The 23,464-nt window shown below is 41.2% G+C and overlaps 1 protein-coding gene across 1 annotated transcript in view; it reads right to left on the bottom strand.

The window, feature by feature from the left end:
* PTPN14 (protein tyrosine phosphatase non-receptor type 14) overlaps nucleotides 1-23,464 on the bottom strand; it is a 202,709-nt gene that overhangs the window by 38,811 nt on the left and 140,434 nt on the right. The window contains exons 6-11 of the mRNA XM_019030500.4: nucleotides 15,751-15,821; nucleotides 14,535-14,622; nucleotides 10,766-10,854; nucleotides 7,755-7,842; nucleotides 6,535-6,617; nucleotides 3,833-3,890 (exon numbers count right to left, since the gene is read on the bottom strand). Coding sequence (XP_018886045.1) covers nucleotides 3,833-3,890; nucleotides 6,535-6,617; nucleotides 7,755-7,842; nucleotides 10,766-10,854; nucleotides 14,535-14,622; nucleotides 15,751-15,821 — 477 coding nt within the window. The remainder of the gene's footprint in view (nucleotides 1-3,832; nucleotides 3,891-6,534; nucleotides 6,618-7,754; nucleotides 7,843-10,765; nucleotides 10,855-14,534; nucleotides 14,623-15,750; nucleotides 15,822-23,464) is intronic.

Below are 23,464 nucleotides of genomic sequence, written 5' to 3'. Positions count from 1 at the left end.
CAGCTACTTGGGAGGCTGAGGCGTGAGAGTCGTTGAACCTGGGCGGCGGAGGTTGCAGTAAGCCAAGATCATGCTACTGCACTCCAGCCTGGCGACAGAGCAAGACTCCGTCAAAAAAAATAAAAATAAAAAAAATAAAAAGAAAGAAAGAAAGAGAAAGTAAATTATTATAACCCATCTCAGAAATGAGAATAAGGGGGACACCTGTTTTGTTCTCAAAATTCCATTCACAAGCTCCTACACATCAACATAGCTGTGCCTGAGACCCCAGTTCACAGCTCCACATCAACCTTAAAAAAGGTTATATTAAATAACCTTAATAGGGTTAGTGTTAAGCTGAGCCCAGGGTGAATCTATTTAAATATCTAAAATGTGGCCCACAACGAGTGTGTAGCTGTCAAGACCACTTGCTGACCTTCCCCATCGCAGAACCAAGTGTGCAAAGGGCCCTGTCTACCCACCACCGCAGCGCAGAATCTTTTCCACAGTCTGTTAAAGATGGCTATTTAGACTGAACCTGAATAACTTCATGCTGCGGAAGAGGGACAAGTTTTCAGAGAAAAAAAACAAAACAAAACAAAACAAAAAAACTTCAATGGATTAAATATTTGGTGAACCAACAAAGGAAAGATGGTTATGCACTAATGTAATCTAGAGCAAGCCATTTAACCTCAGTCGGTCTCAGTTTCCTGTCAGTCAAATCAAGCTCCTCTCTTCCCCTACCTCAAGCATTATCCATTTTATTTACGTACTGAGGTTCCAGGTAAGAATTTGTTTGAAGTAAGAGTTTTGATTTGCGGGGGAAAAAACCCTCAAAACCCTTACGTTTGTAAGCCACCAAACAGGATAATCTCTCATATTTCTTTTTTCTTTTTTTTTTTTTATTTTCTGAGACATTGTCTCACTCTATTGCCCAGGCTGGAGTGCAGTGGCACAATCTCGGCTCACTGCAACCTCTGCCTCCCGGGTTCAAGAGATTCTCATGCCTCAGCCTCCCTAGTAGCTGGGATTACAGATGCTGTGCCACCAGGCCCTTCTAGTTTTTGTATTTTTAGTAGAGACGGGGTTTCACCATGTTGGCCAGGCTGGTCTTGAACTCTTGACCTCAAGTGATCCACCCACCTTGGCCTCCCAAAGTGCTGGGATTACAGGTGTGAGCTACCGTGCCCAGCCAATCTCTTATATTTCTATTAGCCTTATAGATTTTAAAGGTTACTATTTTGAGAGAAGAATCTGAGATCAAACCAAGAAACCCAAATCCAGCAGGGGTCACACTTTCTCAGCATCCCTCAATGGAAGAAACGCACTGGCCAAGAGCTTGAAGCTGGGTGAGTAACTCACCTATCATTTTCTTTGCCACAAACAATGCTTGATCTTCAAAGGGGTAATAAAAAAAAGGGATCCAAGAATTAAAAGGAATCAAGACAGAAGAAATGAAGAACTGAAATCAATCTAAGAAAGCAGTTCAGGCCTACCAAAGAAAAGGTGCTATATTCCCAAGTCTCCCTTTGGCTGATTTTTCAGTTGCAATTTAAAAATATTTTTCATTTTCTTGGCAATACATAATTCAACTAAATTTTTCCATGGTAGCACAACCATTTTAAGGCTTTAAAGAAAAACACAGTGGGGAGGGATTTGTACAAGGGAATAGAAATACACAGCAAGGCAAAATTGGTTTACTGTGTTTTCTTGCCTTATTTAAAAAAATCCAATAAGTAAGTTACGGTTTATGAACTGACATAAATGAGCAGACTTATGCCAGTTCACAAACAGCATTGTCAAAGGACAATAATAGCTAATCCCTCAAACATCATTTCAGGATTATATTATTTATTTCATCTCGTTATATATTCTAATACATTATTCCATTTCTTCCCAGATCTGCTAATACAGAAACAAACTTGACGCCAAAACATAGACAGAAGAGGGCAGGTGAAAAACAGCAATGAGAAGTCCTGGTTATCAGCAAGGAAGCCAAGAGACAATGTTATTTGGTTTTACTCATTCATTGTAAATGAATGAGTTTTTCAGAGAAAAACTCTCTGAATGTTTTTTTCAGAGAAAAAAACAAAACAAAACAAAACAAAAAAACTTCAATGGATTAAATATTTGGTGAACCAACAAAGGAAAGACGGTTATGCACTAATGTAATCTAGAGCAAGCCATTTAACCTCAGTCGGTCTCAGTTTCCTGTCAGTCAAATCAAGCTCCTCTCTTCCCCTACCTCAAGCATTATCCATTTTATTTACGTACTGAGGTTCCAGGTAAGAATTTGTTTGAAATAAGAGTTTTGATTTGCGGGGGAAAAAACCCTCAAAACCCTTATGTTTGTAAGCCACCAAACAGGATAATCTCTCATATTTCTTTTTTCTTTTTTTATTTTCTGAGACATTGTCTCACTCTATTGCCCAGGCTGGAGTGCAGTGGGGCACTCCATGGAAAGGGGGAAGCCATGAATTGGATCAGACTTCCTATAAACTGTCTTTATCCGAATAAAATAGGTAAGCCTCTGCATCCTCTCTGGATAATGAGGACAAGATAAGATCACAAGAGAGCTTTAAAACACTTTGCTTCCCATAGGGTTTCAAGGGAGTAAATGAAAAATTATTTTGCTAATAAAGACATCTACACTCTAAAGAAGGGAAAAGGAAGATAACATTCATAAAGGAGAAGAATAAATAAATCAGTGCCATGAACAAATCTATTGGTACTCAGGGGAAAGCCCAAGGTATCTCTTACATTTCCAGGGCCCAGGACCACATGTGAGATATTGTGCATAATACTGAGAGAAATAATATTCACACAGGCACTCAGGAATTACTGCGATAATACAATGACTCAACTCAAGAATTCAGAGTCCACATCTAAGCATTTTCAAGGAAATAAACTTTTCTCAAAACGTTCCCTTCAAAAGACAAGTTAAAGACATGCTATAGTGTATACACTGAATATGAAGAAAAATTCAATTGCATTCTATCAGCTTGAAAGAATTGTTGATCTAGAGAAGTTAAAAGGTCATATGTTTATTTTGATTTTGTGTAAAAAATCATAACCTAAAATAAAAGAATTGTGAGTTAAAACAAGTGGAAAACATTAAAGAAAACCAGTTCTTAACATCTGTTATCCTTGAGTAATCCTCAAAATAAAACATAGCCTAAGACAGAACACATGCATTGAAATTGTGTTTCCTTATTCACATGATGAGGAGAGCAGCTTCAAACAAACAAACAAACAAAAAAGCAGCAGCTAAAGCTAGGTCAATTCAAACTCTGCTGGCTAATTAAAGCCTAAAATTATGGAAGTGCTTTGGAATTCTGATTTTTTTTAAAAGGCCTAAAATTAGGAAATATGCAATCAATTTTCCCCATCAGATACTCTGCCTGAGACCATCAACTAGATCCGTTCAATTTTTGCTCATTTAGAAGGCATTTTCTCACTAGTTTATTAAGCTCTCTCTATGGCAGTGAACACAAAGGAATTTGTGGAGCTCGTAACTGAAGACGTATCTTCACACAACAACCAGAACAGATGAGCAAGGGAATGAAAACACACCATGGGCTGTATGCTGATGGAACATGGTCCCACGGGCCTGGAATAAGACCTACTCTCAGGGTAAACCCTCAGCCTCAGCCACACTTAGAGTAGTGGTGGGCACGGATGGGTCCAAGGGGGACAAAATGGGTGTCCATCGCACCTGCTTGACAGAATGACGCCTCTGTGTTCTCACAAAATTTCACCTCATCATGATGCCCTCATCATCCCCCCACCTCAAATTAATAACAAAGAATGCTCAACAGTCAGATCACTTGATCACTGCAGCTTCTATACATACCAGAGAGGACCGGCTCCAGGTGGGCTGGCGTCTGATGGGGGGTGGAGAATTTGACTGTCTACATGAAGAGGTGAAAAAATGAGAATGGTTATTATTATTGATTTAAAAAGACCAGATAGACAAGGGAGGGAGAGGAAGAGAATAAACAAGACTGGCAATCATTACATCAAAACATAAACGTGGCTTATTTCTGGGTGGTAACACTAAGAACAATCTTGATTTCCTTTGTTTTTCTTTATTTTCAAAATGTTCAGATAGGATACTTTTAGAATAAATTTTACAAAGTAATATTAAACCAATGGAGGCTTATTTCTATAGAAAGACTGAGGGAAATAAGCCAGACTGAAAAATATCACCATTATTACATGGATTTTAAAAAATTGTACTCTTTCTACTGTTGTATATATGTGAAATCTTCCACAGTTTTTAAAAAAATGCAAGACAAAATATTTTTAAAATACTTCCAGTCAAATGAAAATACAAAATAGATACAATATTTTTAGTGTGACCATATAAAGATACTTTTTATTAAGATAACACATTTTACAAACATTGATCAGATATTTTCCAGACTAAGAACCAACATATTTTTAAATGTAGAGATTAAAAAATGATTGGAAGTATTAGCAAATTCTTTAGAGTTGAAATCAAAGATGGCTTCAAGCAACAGGTCCCAAATGCTATAATACTTTCCCTCGTTCTCAGTGTTACCATAAAAAAAAAAAAAAAAACCCAGGACATGTACAGTTTTTTATTAAGGTAAGTTCTTCAATTTAAAGGACTCTCCTTATTCTGAGATTTTATCCTTCCTAATTTTTTGGTGATAAAATATCTTTTATGAAATGATGGAGGTAATATAGCAATGGTGGATTTTTAAATGACTGGCTAAATAATACAATATTATGAGCCCTATGTTACATATACTGCCGCCTAATTTTTCTCCCTACAACAAGAAATTGAGGAGCCACTCAATTGAGCTATACCTCCAGATGACAAGCAGCAGCTCTGCAGGAGCAGAAAAATCAATAACGATCTTTTAGAGGTCAGAGAGTATCGCCCTCTGGAGAAGGATGCTGCTGTGCATGCGTGGAGAAGGATGCTGTTAAGATTATGCCAGTTCACAGAACTCCAGAGGGATGCCCCAGGCCATAACATCGTGCTGGGACGCTGAACTGCATATGGAATTTAATGGGGGAGAGAGAGAAAGAGAGAGAGAGAGACAGAGAGTATAATTTTGAGAGTGTGCCCCAGGTTTTAATCAGGTAAGAGGTTAGGAACCTCTTATACTTGGTTAGGAAGAAGAAAGGAATGGTTATTACAGAAGCAGAATTGAGAAACAGAATTTCTTCTTAGTTTTCAGACTAATATGTGATGTTCACTAACACTGGAGGAAAAGACCACAAAAGAAAACTAAACACTCCGTAAATTTTATAGTAAAACCATCTGCTGAGCTGTGGTTAAATCAGAAGACAAGAGTAAAATCTAGTTCTCAGTTTTTAAATTCACCCTACAGAAGTCAAGGATAGCATTCTTGTTCATGTCAAAGACACCCCCAGAAGTCAAAGGCAACAGCAGAGTAGAAATACACAGAAGTGACTATCAGGAACCTGCTCAAGAGAATGGTGTGGTGGGGCACATGCGAGAATGTGTCTAGAAGAAACGTACAGCCGCTTCACTTGCCACTCCCCGATCAGGCCTTCTTCTGATTCACATTTGCAAACCAAGCGGGTAGGCCTAATACTGTCAGACATACTTTCAGACCCCGACAGTGACCAATTGCAGTGACTGGCTTGAAAGAGCCTCCACGGTGTGGAGAAAAAAGTCTGCCATGACCTGGCGCTCCAGCTATAAAGCAGCCGCGTTCTTCAGCAGGAACTGCTCTAGGACAATACTCTACATACTCTCGGATGTGTCCACTGTGGGAGTGGAAAAGCAGTTCTTCTCTTGCATTTATAACCCTGACGCTCTTTGAAACAAAATTAAACACATTGGGCGCCCAAACCGCTGAATGTATTCAGCTGAGGAACGTCTTTTGAAGGTAACCAAGAAAAAGACAACGATAGAGTGAGCCCCAGCACGCTCCATCTGAGGTCAGGCCGCATTTAAGTGCCCTCATCACACGCCTCTTTATCATCTTTATTTCCAAATTAAATTAAAAAAATACACACGGATTTGTGACACCTATGAGTGTCTTCCACATCTTCCTCTAATTACCCTGGCCTCTCATTTACAGTCAGATGACATGACCCAGGAGCACACGCAGGGTTAGCCAACTGTGTAAGCGACACGGGGCTGAGGATGACAGGAGCGTCTTCTCTTTCAAGCTAGCTCGTCACTCTGTTACCCACTTCTGAACACACTCCGCGTCTGACACGAAGGGGCACCCTGGCAAATTGGGAACTGCACCGCTTCTCCAAACTTCTAGCAGAGGGTTGGAAAGGCGCTAATGTGGGCCAACCCATCCAGGCAGCCAAGCATTCACAGTCAATTTGTGAATTATTCTCTCTCCGGGCATATGCACGACACTAGACAGTCTTCATCATTAAAGTTTTCATTCCTGCCCTGGCTTTAGCTTACTTCATTAGCTTCTACAAGGGACAAGGAAAAAGAGTGAATAGGAAAAGAGATCTATAGCACCCCAAAAGGACATTAATTTAATCTGACAAAGCCATCAAGTCGGGGGGGATTAAATGTTTACTTACTCAGTGCAGATTTTATTTTGTTTGTAAAACTTGTGTCGTGTGGCAAACAACCGAGAAATATACTTGGCATTTTCGATATCATCCTTGGAAAAGAAGAGACAGAGAAAAAAATAAACATTTGTTGAATTAGTTATACATTTCATTAAGATTCTTCTGAGGAGGGACACACATCCTTTCCAACCTTCATCTCAAGCACAAAATAATACATGGGCCAGCAAAGTAAACCAGCCTGCTGAATTTCAGCAGCAGCTATGCCTACAAAGCCTGCCAAAGAGTGGCAGAACCTGCTGTCTGCTAAGGAATCCCTATGTCCAAAGTGCTGGGGTTACACTGATGAACCGGCATGTCTTTATGTAATTTCCGACCAAGTGCTTTCAAAATAAATAACTGAATCAAGGCACAGCATAGAATAAACACCAGACTTCATTAAATTGGAGGCAGTGAGATGCCTTGGCTCTCGAGGAGGCACTCAACAGGAGGTCAGTCCCTCAGCTACTTCAGATTAAGCTAAGGCTATGATGGGAAAGAAAACTTAGGTCCTCCAGCAAAAGCAAATGGAATGCAATAGAATCAGGGGTCACTAGATGAGGGCTGTAACTAGAGTGCTGAGGAAGGCGGCACACCAGACAATGTGATCCATCACACATAAGGCAGTTGGAGGGACCAGAGTCCTAGAGTCAAAAGTCAGCTTGGAAACCTGGTATTTTATTTTATTTTATTATTTTATTTTGTGAGACGGAGTCTAGCTCTGTTGTCTAGGCCGGAGTGCAGTGGCGCGATCTCGGCTCATTGCAACCTCTGCCTCCTGGGTTCAAGCAATTCTCCTACCTCAGCCTCCCGAGTAGCTGGGACTACAGGTGCCCGCCACCATGCTTGGGTAATTTTTGTATTTTTAGTAGAGATGGGGTTTCGCCATATTGGCCAGGCTGGTCTCAAACTCCTGACCTCAAGTGATCCACTGGCCTCAGCCTCCCAAAGTGTTGGGATTACAGGCATGAGCCACTGCGCCTGGCCAGAAACTTGGCATTTTAAACATGGGTATTTCATCACCACTATCCTGGAATGAGTAATGACAGCATTGACCAAGTATTAGAAAGCATCTCTTCAAGGGAGTATTTATTATCTCAAGATAGGGAGAGCAAGGAAAGGACATTAGGAGTTGAAAAGTCCAAAAGCCAGTGTCTTGTCAGACCCTGACTCTGTTTGTCTGTTTTGCTTACCGTGTGAAAGAGGGCAGTCTCTTCTTTGTTGATGAGCTCCACTAGAATGGTCGACTTGTTATGAGTGATATTCCCCATGTCATTCCACCTGGTTAGAAGAAATGTCACTGTGTTTACCCAACGATGTTCCAGGCATTTATGATACAGCAGAGGAGGGCTGTTTGCTGCTGTCAAGTCTCATTTAACAAACTATGATTTAACTATTTTTTAAGTGAAATGTTCTTTCAAAAGAGAAAAGAAAATGCAACACATATCCATTCAAATTGCTAAAAATTCTACATAAAATACGTCTAGACATCGCTATTTATAAACTATAGTTTTCTTTGTGACTAGCAATGAGGAAAATCTGCAAGGGACTTTCACTTCTCCCTCTCCCATTTTTTCACATTTCCAAAGTGACAAAACATTTCCCATGACCACCACTTTTTAATGATGGAGGAGCACATATTATTAAAAATCATGTGTTTCCAGGAACCTAAACAGAAGAATCCACATATTCTGTATTGCAATATGCACTACAGATTCATGATGCCACTAAGAAAAAACGCCTGTTGAAGCAGGAATGACAAGAAAGATCTTTCAGGCTATAGAATAAACTTTTTGACTTTGGACTTAGTGTCAACTCCATATGCCTGCCACTAAGTATAAATTAATTGACTCTTTAATGTGCCTACACTTTGGGACCCAACACACACACACACACACACACACACACACACACACACACACACACACACTTTCCTTCCCTGTCTTCATGGAGACCTTATCTAAAAGGAGATACACCAAAATAAGCACCAGATGAGGAAAGATAAGCTACTGCTTCCCATCCTACTTGGAACCAATTTCTAACCATCTTTTACCCTTCACTTGGTGCCCCAACCTGTAATTCCCTGCCACCGCTTTTTCACTCATATGATGCATCTGCTCATTAATACTTCTACCATCCTCTGTTTGGATAATAATTTTGAGGCTCAGCTCTGGGAGTCACCTTCTCTAGGAATCCCTTCATCATATCCCCCTACCCACACGTGAGGAGAAGAGCCTGCTGCCGTCCCCTACCGGTCACCACATTGCATTATAATTTTTACTTCTGTGACGAGATCTCTGATGAGACCAAGCAGGCCACAGGCCCCATACCCGGTGCAGGGATTCTGCCTTCTTCATTTCTGTGTTCCAAGCACTGAATCAAGTACCTGGCACAGAGCACTCAATAAATGTTTGCTAGAAGAATAAAAAGCAATCATACTGTCTCTTAGCTGTATAGAGTCTGATTCTTACACCAACTCTTTATGGCAGCTATTTTTGCTCCTACTTTAAAAATCAGGCAATATAGACACAAATAAGTACCTGACTTAGCATGTTTACTCTCTATGTCAAGGATGGACGAGTTCTTTACCTGGGGTTTCCAGCCTTTCCTCCAGTCATCATTCCCTTATACCAGTACTAAATGTTTTTAGGTACCTCTGCTGGGGCAATACTCTCTAATAGTGCTGCACCCAGCTTGCTTCACAACCTACAGTCCTATCAGATTACATCTACGTGGACTCATAGCTACATGCTCCTTAGTGAAGGCCTCTAGAAATAAGAGATATTTGGTTTCCTCTGGCCTCATTCCTTCAAATCAACTGCTGAAATCCTAGATATACTCGGAGCCCCGCCACATGACTTCGTCTAGTGGTATAATTAACATGACACTACAGTAGATGTGAATTCTCATCTTGTAGTGGTTTCAAGATAAATGAAAAGGTCTGGAAGCAGTTTCTAAGGAAACTAAGCAAAACCTGTGAGTGGCTTATGCTCATGAAATTTCCAAATTGCAGTTTTCTTCTATTTCACTTCAATAGCTGGTGTGCAAGACTTGTTTACTTCTCTGCTGTGCTGTAGGTTCAAACAGAAACTGAAACATTGATTTAACTATGAAGAACTGGTAGGACTCAATGCCTGGATAGCTTTGAATGGGTATAAAAATTTATAGTTACAACTCTGCACATATTTACATATTTTCCTCAATTAATTTATACTTTGTGGCAGATATATGGAGCTGACAGTAAGTCCAAAAGTCGAAAAATTTATTCTATAGCCTGAAAGATCTCTCTTGTCACTCCTGCTTCAATAATGTCTCTATTCAGAGAGCAAGAGAATATCATAAAAACAATGACAGACTGGGGATCTAGGAAAATAAAAGCCTACCAGGAATCTTTTGGTTAGAAAACTGACTCAAAATGACCTGCTGTAGTTACTGATCCAGAGAGTACATGGTCAGTTAAGAGTCACTTCCAGAAGGTGGGCTATGCTTGCCTCCAAGAGCTATCTTTGATAGTGTGCCCTGGATACACAGATCCGCCTCAGACACACATACAAGAAAGCTGTTCTTCCAATCATGGGCCATGTTGCCCTTGTAAATGAAAGCTAGAACACAGTTTTTCAGATCGTTCGCATTATGATAAAATCTACGGGCACCAATACAAAGCAAGCATACTGACGTGAAATGCAGGGGGGAGATGGCTGCATCTCTACACTGGTGCCATTCCTGATAAATGGAAAAGAGGACTGAAGTGTCAAAATAATGAAAAGTACCAAAGCCCCCTAATTCATCATAATAAATAGATTGCTTTTTCAAAACACATTTTTAAAACTAATCACCTTTTGTTCACATAAAAATCAGTTTGCACTCTTGTGGCACAGGTGGTTCAGAACAATGGAAAGAAGTGTTTAGATTTAATGACTGACTGGAGAGCCAGTTTTCAACCAGACTCACAAAGTTTAGTTTCATCCTTCTAACTCAATAGGGTTCAATAATGTAGTTCCTGGAATCAGGTGGGATGGGTTTCTACGAAAAGTGAGATGAATTTAACTGCTTAAATCCTGCAGAGGGCTCACCTTATATGAGCTGAGAGAAGTCAAATCTTATCCACAGTTTGGCTCTTAACTCATTTGGATGTTAATGTAACATTAACATTACATTTCCTCAAGGTGAAAAAGAAAAAAGAAAAACAAACAAATAAGACTACCTGTATATTACCGCTTGTCTTCCAATTCTGTTCCTCACGAAAATCCCCATAAAGAAAATGCCAAGGTGTACACAGTTCCCATGATTGTCCTGGGTAAGACCAACAAAAGATACTTGTGATGACCCATGTTCACTGCAACATTATTCACAATAGCTAAGATATGGAATCAACCTGAGTGTCCATCCACAGATGAATGGATAAAGAAAACGTGGTACATGTGTGTACAAGGAAGGGAGTACCATTCAGCCTTAAAACAGAACAAAATTGGCATTTGCCACAATACAGATGGAATTGGAGAACACAATGCTAAATGAAATAAGCCAGGTACAGAAAGCAAATAACACATGTTCTCACTCACACATGGAATCTAAAAAACTGAACTCATAGAAGGATAGAGTATAATGGTGGTTACCAGAGGCTGGAGAATGGGAGGAATGGGGAGATGATGGTCAAAGGAAATCAAGCCTTGTTAGACAGGAGGACTGAGTTCAAGGTATCATTGTGACCATAGCATAGTTAGTAACAATATATTGGTGTTTGTTGTTGTTTGTTTGTTTTGAAACAAGGTCTCACTGTTGCCCAGGGTGGAGAGCAGTGGCACGATTTTGGCTCACTGCAGCCTTGACCTCCTGGGCTCAGACAATCCTCCTACCTTAGTCTCCCAAGTAGCTGGGACTACAAGCATGCACCACCATGCCCCGCTACTTTTTTTTTTTTTTTTTACAGACAGGGTCTTGCTATGCTGCCCAGGCTAGTGATCCTCCATCCTCAGCCTCCCAAAGTGTTGGGATTACAGGTGTGAGCCACTGTGCCCGGCAACTATGTATTGTATTCTTGAAATCACTAAAAGAGTAAATTTTTTTTTTTTTTTGAGACGTAGTCTCACTCTGTCGCCAGGCTGGGGTGCAGTGGCGTGATCCCGGCTAACTGCAACCTCCACCTCCCAGCAGGTTCAAGCGATTCTCCTGCCTCAGCCTCCTGAGTGGCTGGGACTACAGGTGCATGCCACCACGCCTGGCTAATTTTTATATTTTTAGTAGAGACAGGGTTTCACCATGTTGGCCAGGATGGTCTCGATCTCTTGACCTCGTGATCCACCCACCTCGGACTCCCAAAGTGCTGGGATTACAGGCGTGAGCCACTGTGCCCGGCCTAAAGGAGTAAATTTTAAGTGTTCTAACCACAAAGAAATATGTGAGGTAACGCATATGTTAACTGGTTTGATTTAGCCACTCCACAATATACACGTTATTTCAAAACCCACAGGCATCACATCCCATTTCTCACCCATGAGTAGAATAAATCATAGACAACATCATAGCAATAAGGTGACCAGCTGTGTCGGCGGGGTCAGGTCCTACAGGAACTCACCCACCACACATCCTAGTGGACTATATAGATACAGAGATAGATTTTTTTTTCCTTTTTTCTCAATTTGTCACAACACATGTCCAGTTTAAGAGACAATCTCTGGATTTTCTCAGATTCATTGGCATTTGGATTTTCTCTTTCATGAACATCTATTGATGTCTCTTATTTTTTAACCTTACCAAAGTTTTTGTTTTTTAAATCGTTATACATGCAGTAATTTGAAGAGTTGAATATTCTTCAGGGCTTGTTTAAAGGAAGCCAAGAGGAGACCTGGCCCTACCACTTCCTCTACACAGAGGCCAAAACTTTCACCTCTTAAAGCTCTCGATGTGTCTCTTTGCAGCTACCATCTCTGGCCCTTTCAGTGCAGAAACTCCCATTCTTCAGTGCAGGGATATTTTCTCGAATAATTACCTTTTGCTTCCCTTGTTCACTCTTTTTAGAACTCCCATTATTCAAATATTGGACATCCTGGACAGGTCCTCTAATTCTTTTATCTCCTGTCCCCGACTTACCATTACTTTGTTTTTTGGTGAGACTTTCTCAGTTTTATCTTCTAACCTGTCTATTAGGTTGTACACTTCTGATATCACATTTTAAATTTCAGAGTTCATTTTTGCTTTCTAGATGCATCTTTTTGTAAGTATCTTACTCCTTCAAGGAGGCAAAATTTTAAAAAAATATATCCTGAGGCTCACTGGATAGTATTTTGAGCAGGGGGTTCTTCTTCCTGTACAACATCTGCATCTGCCAGTCCACTGCTGTTCTTCTACTCTTGAAAATTTTTGAGGAACCACTCACAGAAAAGTTCATGCTAAATTCAAGTATTTTTCCTAGAATATATCATGACATGCTTTTTGTCAATAAGAACCTGTACCAATCAAAAGAGACTCCAGTCCTACTCACAGTCTTTCCCTGCATATTTTCTTGTCTGCTTTTTCACTTATTGCAGAGCTGACCACATCACCACCCCCACTGGTACTGTTGCTCCCACCCTCATCCTTGGGTCACCAGGAATCATGCGGTGTATAGGTGGTCACCTTAGATATGCACACATATGTGGGGGGAAAGAGAAGAAAAAGAGGCAGTCCAGCTCAGTTACCCAAGCTTGGCAATAAGTCAGAAGCGCCTACCTTCCAACTCAGAGGAAGGTATTATAACCCTGTTGGTCCCACTAAAGAAAGAACACACTAGAAAGCACATCAGGACCAACCACAGCAGATTTCAACATGACCTCAACTGCCCGTTTCCCGCAGCCCACATTAAAAAACAACATAAGCAAATTGCCACAACAAAACCTCCAACTTCCAGAGATTGAGAAGTCAGTTTTCTAGAAGCAGAGAAAAGTTTACTCTGATTTTTCAATGACCCAAAATATGACTATATATGGGCTGCAGAAATGTAAGTGGGATGCAGATGGCTTCATAAGGCATTATTGCAAGGAAAATGGATTACAACCCTATGAAGGGCAGCTATTAGAGAAGCAAAAGAAAATTAAACAAATCTAAAAAAGAGCCATTTAGCCCTTTCTGAAAGCTGCGGCCACCCTGCTCGATTCTACTTGATGCACATGGGCAGTTCTCATTAAGGCAAATTGCAAACGTGCAACAGAGGAGGAACTGAACACTTATAAAACAGCCAGTGGAGCTAGTCTGGAGTGAAATGTTTGTGCTGAAATTGCAGGCATCTCCCAAATTGCTGAAATGTGCCAGTTGCTTTAGGTTTCTGATAAATCTCCATTTTTTGTAAAGTTGGTCAACAGAGAGCGGAAAATGAGTTTGGATGATGGGCTCAGCTCTATAAATGACTATGATCCATGACCCCTCCCCCAACCACACCCACTTCAGGAGGTGGATGTGCTGCAAAGGATGTGATGTGCTATAGCAGTTCCCGAGGCATAGTTTCCATAAAACACCAAAGGGACCAGGAACCCACAGTGGAGGGCCATATAAAGCTGGAGAAATAAAGCATGATTGTATACAAGAAACGTTTCATTCTACCTCAAGATTATCCCTGTATTGGCTCAATGAAGAGAAAAAGAGAATAAGAAAACTACTGACTAGAGTCTTCATTAATGTTACACATGACATTGGCTACTTGTCCTGTTATAAGGCTGGATATCAGCCTTGATACCTCCAAGGTGCCAGACTGGCTGATGCTTGGTACTCACTTAGATGGACTGTCTTATTGAGCTATTCTGCTGAGGACCATGGCAAACTTCAAAACGTCTTGGTTAAGAAAAAGCATTTGTTTATCTATAATAAATTGGACTTGCCAACTAATGCTGCATAGCAAAAAGAAGGCCAAGCCGTTCTGGCCCACTGCTATCAACACTGGTTTTCCAAATGCCAGTACCGGTCTGAGAAGGTTAAAGCCAGCACAGGGCACAGCATACTACCTTTACAGGGAAGATTTCCTGTCCAAATCCATCCAAACGTTCAACTTCATTGATGTACATCAGTTCAGCTTCTGCTGGCAGGATTCCACTAAAATCAAAATAGCATCAAAGGAAGAAATGGTTAAGGGCAGCCAGTGGAAGATCCCACTCTCCTGATGGCAAATTCCAGAGCTGTGGTTTAGCTCTAGTTTCTGGGAAGAGCAATCATTACCCAACTGTGAGGGTAGGGTGCATTACTAAGTAATTCATTAACATCTTTCCCAGTAGCCTTTTACTCAACAGCGAATAATAAGAGGAAGGTAAAGTATTTAATTAAGAGCCACAGCCCTGTAAACATGAAATCATTATTCCAGACATCCCTTCGAATATGTTGCCTACTTTAAAAAGAAGTTATTTTTCTCCCATCTGGGAGAAATCTTCATTATTAAAAAAAAAAAGGAAAAAGTTTATCATGAGGATAATATTTTGGGAGTCAAATGGCCATGGCTCATGCCTATAATCCCAGCACTTTGGGAGGCCGAGGCAGGCAGATCACTTGAGGTCAGGCATTTGAGATCAGCCTGGCCCACATGGTGAAACCCCATCTCCACTAAAAATACAAAAATTAGCTGGGTGTGGTGGTGCATGTGCCTGTAATCCCAGCTACTCGAGAGTCTGAGGCAGGAGAATTGCTTGAACCCCGGAGGTGGAGGTTGCAGTGAACCGAGATCGTACCACTGCACTCCAGCCTGGGTGACAGAGCGAGACTCTGTCAAAAAAAAAAAAAAAAAAAAAAAAGCCATGATGAGAGAACTTAGGATCACTGCATAGGCCTCGATATCAAACTCCTGGTGCTTCCTTGAATTAAAGTTTCTCTCTTTTTCTTTCCTTCACCTGCCTACCACCCAACACAGCACTTTAGGTCTTCACTCTCTCAGCACAGGCTGTCTCAGGCTTCCCAGATTCTCTAAGGAAGGAAGGAAGGAAGGAAGGAAGGAAGGAAGGAAGGAAGGGAGGGAGGGAGGGAGGGAGGGAGGGAAGGAAGGAAGGAACGGAGCAGTTTTCAAGTGGACATTCACCTTTGCAGAACGGAAGTACAGAGCTGAGTCATGTGGTGGAATAAATACAAGTGTGTTGGCTCAAGCCCAGAGTTGCTGGTAGGGAGATGGATGCCTCCTGCCCCATGGGCTGTAAACATCTGTTGTGCAGGCAGCCCCTTACCCTCTGCCTGCCTTACCTGTGGGCTTTGTGTTCTTGGGCTACCTTCTGGGTCAGCTCCTCCAGAACAGCCTCTTCCAGGGCCAAATCCTATAAGAATAGAAAGTGCTTAAGGTCACATGAGGGTGTGGGCATTTGCTATTTTGCTTGCAAATCTTAAAGCTCCCTTCCTCAGATGTTCCTGATTAGTCACATTTCCTCAATATCTCCTTTACTGCTGTAGAATTAAAGGTTGTAATTTGTAGAACTGAGTTATGATTTCTACTGTTATAACATGGCTCTCCATTATAACAGGTTATTTCCAGGTATATTTTGGGTTGCCGCATAAGTTCTGTGGTGCCAGGGAATAGCTCTTTTCATTCATTCTTCCGTATCCGCCTGCCTCTCAGATGTACGTTTATAAAAAATGCTTTGCATGTGTTTACATATTTCTAACGATTGGGGTATAGGCCAATGAGTTTCCAGGCCATCATCCCTTCAAAAGTTGAGCCTAGGAAAGGACTGTGCCAGGCCTTTCTGTATACCAGGAAACGAATTCAAAACCACTGAAGGCAGAGTAGGCTCATTCTGATGTTACTTGATGGTCACGGGGGCAGAGGAAGCCATGATGGCTAAAACATCTCCAGAGAGCTCTGCAAGGCAACAGTTGTGTAGCTGACTAGTCAGCATCTCTACCAGCTGAACCCCAGGCCCCTGGAACCTGTGATGTGCTGACTACTATGGGCTCAGAAGAACTGATTACACACATCTTTTCCCAACTCCCCTTCCGTAACACCACAGTGGGAGGATTTACATCACGGAAATAGGCTTGCTAAACACTGGCCAGGGAAGCACTGCTTAGGATGGTGAGATGGAATCAAGAGGAATAATCCAAAATAAGCAGACTGAAGCAATACATTCTTGAGAAATTGATAGAGGTAGAGATTCTAGAGTTTGTCTCATGCCTGTGGTGGCCTGGGGTTCAAGCCCCAAGCCAGCTGCCTCTAGCTTTCCTGGGCAGCAGATCCCACATATTCCAGGCTAGTAAGCACCAAGAGGGGCACAGATGGGCACCATTTTCCTGTGACCTCCAGAGGGGATGTCAGAAGGAACTCTGAGCTACACCCTGATGGGTACCTGAGGGTCATCCTACTAGGATGGGAGGTAGGGACTGATGTTTTGGCAGAAATCATACCAAAGGCCCCATTCCCTTGATTCTAAAATACCATTTATATAAAGATTCATCTCCAACTTAACTTTACATGGATGAAAACACTACCCCTAAAAATGTACACCTCAAAACTGTGAAAAACATCCCATCTCAAATCATTAAAATCTGAAAAATCAATATATTTTAAAACTGGAAAGCACAGACATAAATATATGCTAAAAATTCTATAGCTCTGCACGTCCTGCTAATTCTAGAGTTCACGAGAGACTTTAGAGCAGACGGGGAATTATGGCAGCTCTTACTTTTCACATAACTGATTAATTTGCGGTTTCCTGTTTAGCCATCCATTGAAATGACTCAAGTCCGTGATAGGAAATAAGCTCAACATTTTTAGTTTCATGTTGTCGAGTAACAAAGATATCACAAGGCTTAGAAAGTTAGTTATGTATGTCCATCTAGGTATTGAGTAAAAACCCCATTAATTTTGAAAAGCTAATGAAGGGCATGTGGCAACAGAATATAAAATAAAGTGAAGATCAAAAAGTGTTCCATTAAATCTCCGTTTCCTACTTTTAAAAAGAAGCCCAAAGGTACCCCCTCTGCTATTGTTCTCAACTTAACCGCCTCCATCTGCACCTGGGGCCTCCCTGAGGTATGTGCCCCGCCAGGGAGAGTGCGAGCATGGCCCTGTGGGAATGAAAAATGGCAGAATGCATGCCTGTACACAGCCACACACCTGTGGAGCGCCTTGTGTACTTGACTTTGTTCTTTTCTCTGCTGAAGAAATGCCATTTAACAAATTCAATTACTTCATAAGATCAAACACAGCCATTCATCCTATCTTCCCTCCCCCACCAAAGGAATGCATTCTCTTTGAAAGCTCCAGTGGAACCAAGGAGAAAGTTTACACCCTTCTAAGACTACCCCCAGCCTACTCAGCAAGGTCAACACCTGGGCCTGGCATGCAGACCATTCTTCAATGTGACTCAGCTTCCCCTTCCAGACCTCCTTGCCCAAGAGGTCAAGCCCCAGGCCGACACCTCTTCTAACACACACTGCTTTTACATTTCCATTTGGAAAGGATGGGCCTTTACATGCCCATCCCCTCTGGGAGAACCATCTCATCACATCATGCAGTGTGAAATGCCACATCATCCTTACGTCCTGTCTCAGCTACCACTTCCCTCAGTAGGGCTCTCCTCTCTCCCCAGCTGGACGTAAGCATTTTCGCCTTTTGAACTACCTCTTCCCCTTGTGCGTGTCTCTTCTCGTATTCTGCCTACTGCATTTCTTACACAGTTATGTGTATACTCGTCTTATCCTTGATCCTTGTCTCCCACCCTCTATGAGAGTACAGGCTCCTCAAGGGCAGCAATTCTTCTTCATATCACTTAAGGGGCCTATCATAGGGCTTTTGTGCAATGACAGCTTATAAGGGCTAAATATATAGTAAGTGATCAATACATGCTTCTTGAACTGAACTCACTATGCGACATGTAAATTTCATATTGTCAAACAAAAGTTTAATTACACAGAGCTGATTAACAATCACTTGTACCTTCTGCCTGCACTCTGTCTGCTCACATAACAAAATCCAAAAAAAAAAAAAAAGCATAGAGTGATGTTACCTGGAAAACACCCTCTTCAACGGTCTTATATTTGCAAGACATAGAGACAGAATAATGGTGCTAATTATGACAACTAAATAAACAGTTATTGAGAATTTACCATGTGGCAACTTGTATTATGTACTTCATACTAGGTATTTCACATGTGTTATGTCTTTTAATGCTTACAACGAAATTAGGCTTGTTATTCTCATTTTTAGATGAGAAAACTGAGGGCTGGAAAGGTTAAATAACTTGCCCAAAGTCATATAGCCAACAAGAGGCACAGCTGGGATAGGGTCACAGCACTGCCTAGCAAAGGTGCCACGAAATTGCCAACCACAGGTCACAGTGCACCCAGGATACAATGGGGCAGGGGCAGGGGCTGAAAGTGGACAGCTGATAACTAAAGCCTAGGAATATTCACAACTCAGATAAGGCTTCTGCCACATCATCTTCAGCGTCCAACAGGACTTTTTGGGATGACGAAAGTGTTCCATATCTGAGCTTTCTAATATAGTAGCCTCTAGACACATGCGGCTATGGTGCACTAAAAATGTAGCCAAGGCCATTGCAGTGGCTCAGCCTGTAATACCGGCACTTTGGGAGGCCAAGGAGGGCAGATCACTTGAGGCCAGGAGTTTGAGACCAGCCTAGCCAACATGGCGAAACTCCATCTCTACTAAAAATACAAAAATTAGCCAGGCATGGTGGCACATGCCTATTGTCACAGGAGGGACTTAGGAAGCTGAGGCAGGAGAATCGCTTGAACCCAGGAGGCGGAGGTTGCAGTGAGCTGAGATTGTGCCACCGCACTTCAGCCTGGGTGACAGAGCGAGATTGTCTAAAAAAAAAAAAAAAAAAAAAAAAAAAAGTAGCCAATGCAATCTAGCAACTAAATTTTTAATTTTATTTAACTTGCATTAATTTAAATTTGAATATAAATATCCACACACGGCTAGCGGCTACCACCCTGAAGAGAGCCATTTGAGATCGAAGAATAACAATATCTGTCTGTCCAATGATGAGATTTATGAAGTTTATGCTGTTTACATATCTGATTTGCCTAGAGTTTAGTGGAAACACAGTCTCATTCTGAAAGAGGTATGATGCACAAAATAACTCCTTTACTACTTCATAGCACTTTAACCTGTCAGAGCATTTTACCATTTACAAACTCATAAATATCATGCTGGTAATCACCTTTGAAAACTCTGAGAAGCACCCAAACCTGATCTCTTCCTAAAGGCAACGTAATAAAGGCCTTTAATGAGAGTAAGGCGAATAAAAAATAGGAAATTATCAACCCTCCAATACCAACTACCCCATTTAACACAAACATGTACACACTCTAAAATTCTAAGGTTTGAGCCTCACTTTCCTCCCACCAAGCACGTTGGGAAACACCCTGACTTTTGGGATGAGCTTCTGAGACATTAGAAATGTTGACTCAAGCATATTGACATTAAGCCCTATGAAGAACTGCTCTGTTAAGTAATATGTTAATCTCTGGAGTTTCATTTAATGAGTAGAATTAATAAGGTATGAAAACAGCAGGCACAGCAGATAATACCACTGGTTACTTGGAGGGAAATAAAATAAGAATGGAGGCTGGACACAGTGGCTCACGCCTGTAATCCCAGCACTTTGGGAGGCTGAGGCGGGTGGATCACCTGAGGTTAGGAGTTCAAAACCAGCCTGGCCAACATGGTGAAACCCCCCGTCTCTACTACAAATACAAAAAATTAGCTGGGCATGGTGGTGGGCACCTGTAATCCCAGCTACTCAGGAGGCTGAGGCAGGAGGCAGAGGTTGTAGTGAGCTGAGATGGTGCCATTGCACTCCAGCCTGGCAACAAGAGTGAAACTCCATCTCAAAAAAAAAAAAAAAAAGAATGGAGTTATTCATGAAAAGTTAGAGATGTGCAATATTCCCTAACCATTAAGACCAAGATTAGCTTTGGACCAATTTAGACTGACCTCATGCACTAATATGGATAATTCCAGACTTACCTATCTCAGCCTCTCAAAACCTAAAACCTTTGTCACCAGACACTCTACTTTCTCCCATATGCCATCACTGATAAGTTGCCAGATTTTGCCTATTTTACTTCAAAATATCCCTTGCTTTGCTTTCGTGTTTTTCTTTCACTAACACCTAAATAATATCCTTTGCCCAGAACACAACAACAGATTCCCAGCTGACCAGCTTGAATCCAGCAGTTCTCAAAGTGTGGGGTCTGCAGAACTCAAAGGAGCCCGTGCATTCTAACTCCTCAGAAGTTTCCAGTCTCATCTGCCACAACTCTCCACCAGTAGCTACAGTCAAACCAGCCAGTGGATGCTTTCTGAACACCCAGGCCACACTGCCTCTGCTCCTTCTCTGTCTAAATCATTCCTTGCTCCCTATCTTTTTGCCTAATAGCACACATGCCATTAGTCTTTCAGCCTTCCCTAATCCCCCAAGGGCATGTGACCTCTCCCCATATAAAATTTTGATCACACTTTATCACATTTGGCTTTTTATTCTGATTTTGCAAACTTCCTATTTAACCAACCACACTGTAGTCTCCTTCAAAACAAGCACCATTTCTTATATAATTTCATCCCCTGGGTGTTAGTCCCCCAGGTCAGTGCTTGGGGTGAAAGAGTCGATGGAAAAAATAAGTAGTGAACGATCGTGATTTCTGAAACCAGAGCCAGAATGTTGACTGGTTAGAGCTGTTCCCTAAAATGGCTTTCAAAATTTTTTAATCCCTCCTCATTAACACTCTTCTCTTTTACTCTGAAGCTACCCACCAACGAACCAACCAACCAACCAACCAAAATTCCCCAGGGGTTAAAACCTAGTCTTATCTTTACTTCAACCCAGGAATGGGCATTTTACTTTATTGATTCATTCTAAAATGTTTGTGAGCACAGGCTGTGTGCCAGATGACAGTGAACAAGACAGGGTCCCTGTTTAAAGACCACAGAACTGACCATCTAGCTGACAATAATAAATACATACATATATACATACATAAGAATGAATAACGCCAAATACAGAATTACACATACGAAAACTGATTTAACAGGAAGGATGGTGAGGGTGTATGAGACAGGTGGTTAAGGAACGGAAGAGCTCTCTGGGAGGTAATATTTGAATTGAGACCTGAATGTCATAAAGATCTGGAGCAGGGCATTCCAGGCAGAGGAAACCCACCTACAAAGGCTCTGGGGTGAGAAGAAGCTCAGTAAGTTCAGAAAAAAAAAGAGCCAGCGTGCCAGAGGGTAGAGAGTAAATGAGAGAGAGGGAAGCAAAGCAGGGAAATGTCTTTTTTGTTAAAACAAAACAAAACTTTAATTCTATTGACAAATAATAATTGCATCTATTTATAGTACAATGTGATGTTGTGACACATGTATATATTGTGGAATTGGCAAGTTAGTCTAATTAACATATCCGTCATCTCTTATAATTATCATTTCTTTGTGGTGAGAACATTTAAAATCTACTCTTTTAGCAATTTTGAAATACACATTATTATCAACGATAGTCACCTTGCTGTGCAACAGATCACCAGAACTTATTCCTAACTTTGTACCCTTTGATCAACATTTCCTCCTTCCACCCAACACTCAGCTTTGGTAACCACCATTCCACTCTCTACATCTGTAAGTTCAACTTCTTTTGATTCCACATACAAGTGAGATTAGGCAGTATTTGTCTTTCTGTGCCTGGATTTTTCACTTAGCATAATGTACTCTACATTCATCCATCTTATGGCAAATGACAAAATTCTGTTCTAAGGCCAAATAGTATTCCATTGTGAGTATACACCATTTTTACCCATTGATCTGCTAGTGAGAACTCAGGTTGTTTCCATATCTTGGCAATTATGAATAATGTGGCAATGATCATGGGAGTGTAGACATCTCTTTGACATACCATTTCATTTTCTTTAGATATATACCCAGAAGTGAGACTGCTGGATTATATGGTAGTTCTATTTTTAATTTTTCAAGGAACCTCTAAACTGTTTTCCAAAATGGCTGGAAGTTATACCTCCTTTACTCCTCATGCTCAGTAACACTTGTTATCTTTTACTCCTCATGCTCAGTACTCCTCATGCTCAGTAAGACTTTACTCCTCATGCTCAATACTCCTCATGCTCAGTAAGACTTTACTCCTCATACTCAATAACACTTGTTATTGTTCATCTTTTTGATAACAGCCAATCCAACAGGTGTGAGGTGGTATTTCATTGTGGTTTCAATTTGCATTTCCCTGATGATTAGTGATGTTGGGCATTTTTCATATGTCTGTTGGCCTTCTGTATATTTCTTTTGAGAAATGTCTATTCAGGTCCCTTGACCATTTTTTTAATAAGGCTATTTGTTTTCTTGTTGAGTAGTTTGAGTTCCTTATATATTCTGAGCCCCTTATCTGATGTACAATTCGCAAATATTTTCTTTCCATGTGTGGGTTGTCTCTTTATATCTGTTGTTTCCTTTGTTGCACAGAAGCTTTTTAGTTTGATGCAATCTCATTTATTTATTTTTACTTTTGTTGCCTATGTTTTTGGGGTCATATGCGAGAAATCGCTGCCCAGACCAATGTCATGTAGCTTTTCCCCCATGTTTTCTTCTAGTGTTTTATACTTTCAGGTCTTACATTTAAGTCTTTTTTTTTTTTTTTGAGACAAAGTCTTGCTTTGTCACCAGGCTGGAGTGCAGTGGCACAATCTCGGCTCACTGCAACCTCCGCCAGGGGTCAAGCGATTCTCCTGCCTCAGCCTCCTGAGTAGCTGGGACTAGAGGTGTGCGCCACCAAGCCCAGATAATTTTTGTAGTTTTAGTAGAGATGGGGTTTCACCACATTGTCCAGGATGGTCTCCATCTTTTGACCTTGTGATCCGTCCGCCTAGGTCTCCCAAAGTGCTGGGATTATGGGTGTGAGCCACTGTGCCTGGCCACATTTAAGTCTTTAATACA

Source organism: Gorilla gorilla, chromosome 1 (assembly GCF_029281585.2).
Source record: "Gorilla gorilla gorilla isolate KB3781 chromosome 1, NHGRI_mGorGor1-v2.1_pri, whole genome shotgun sequence".
In the NCBI taxonomy this organism is placed as follows: Eukaryota; Metazoa; Chordata; class Mammalia; order Primates; family Hominidae; genus Gorilla; species Gorilla gorilla.
This window is presented reverse-complemented; position numbering and strand designations above follow the sequence as displayed.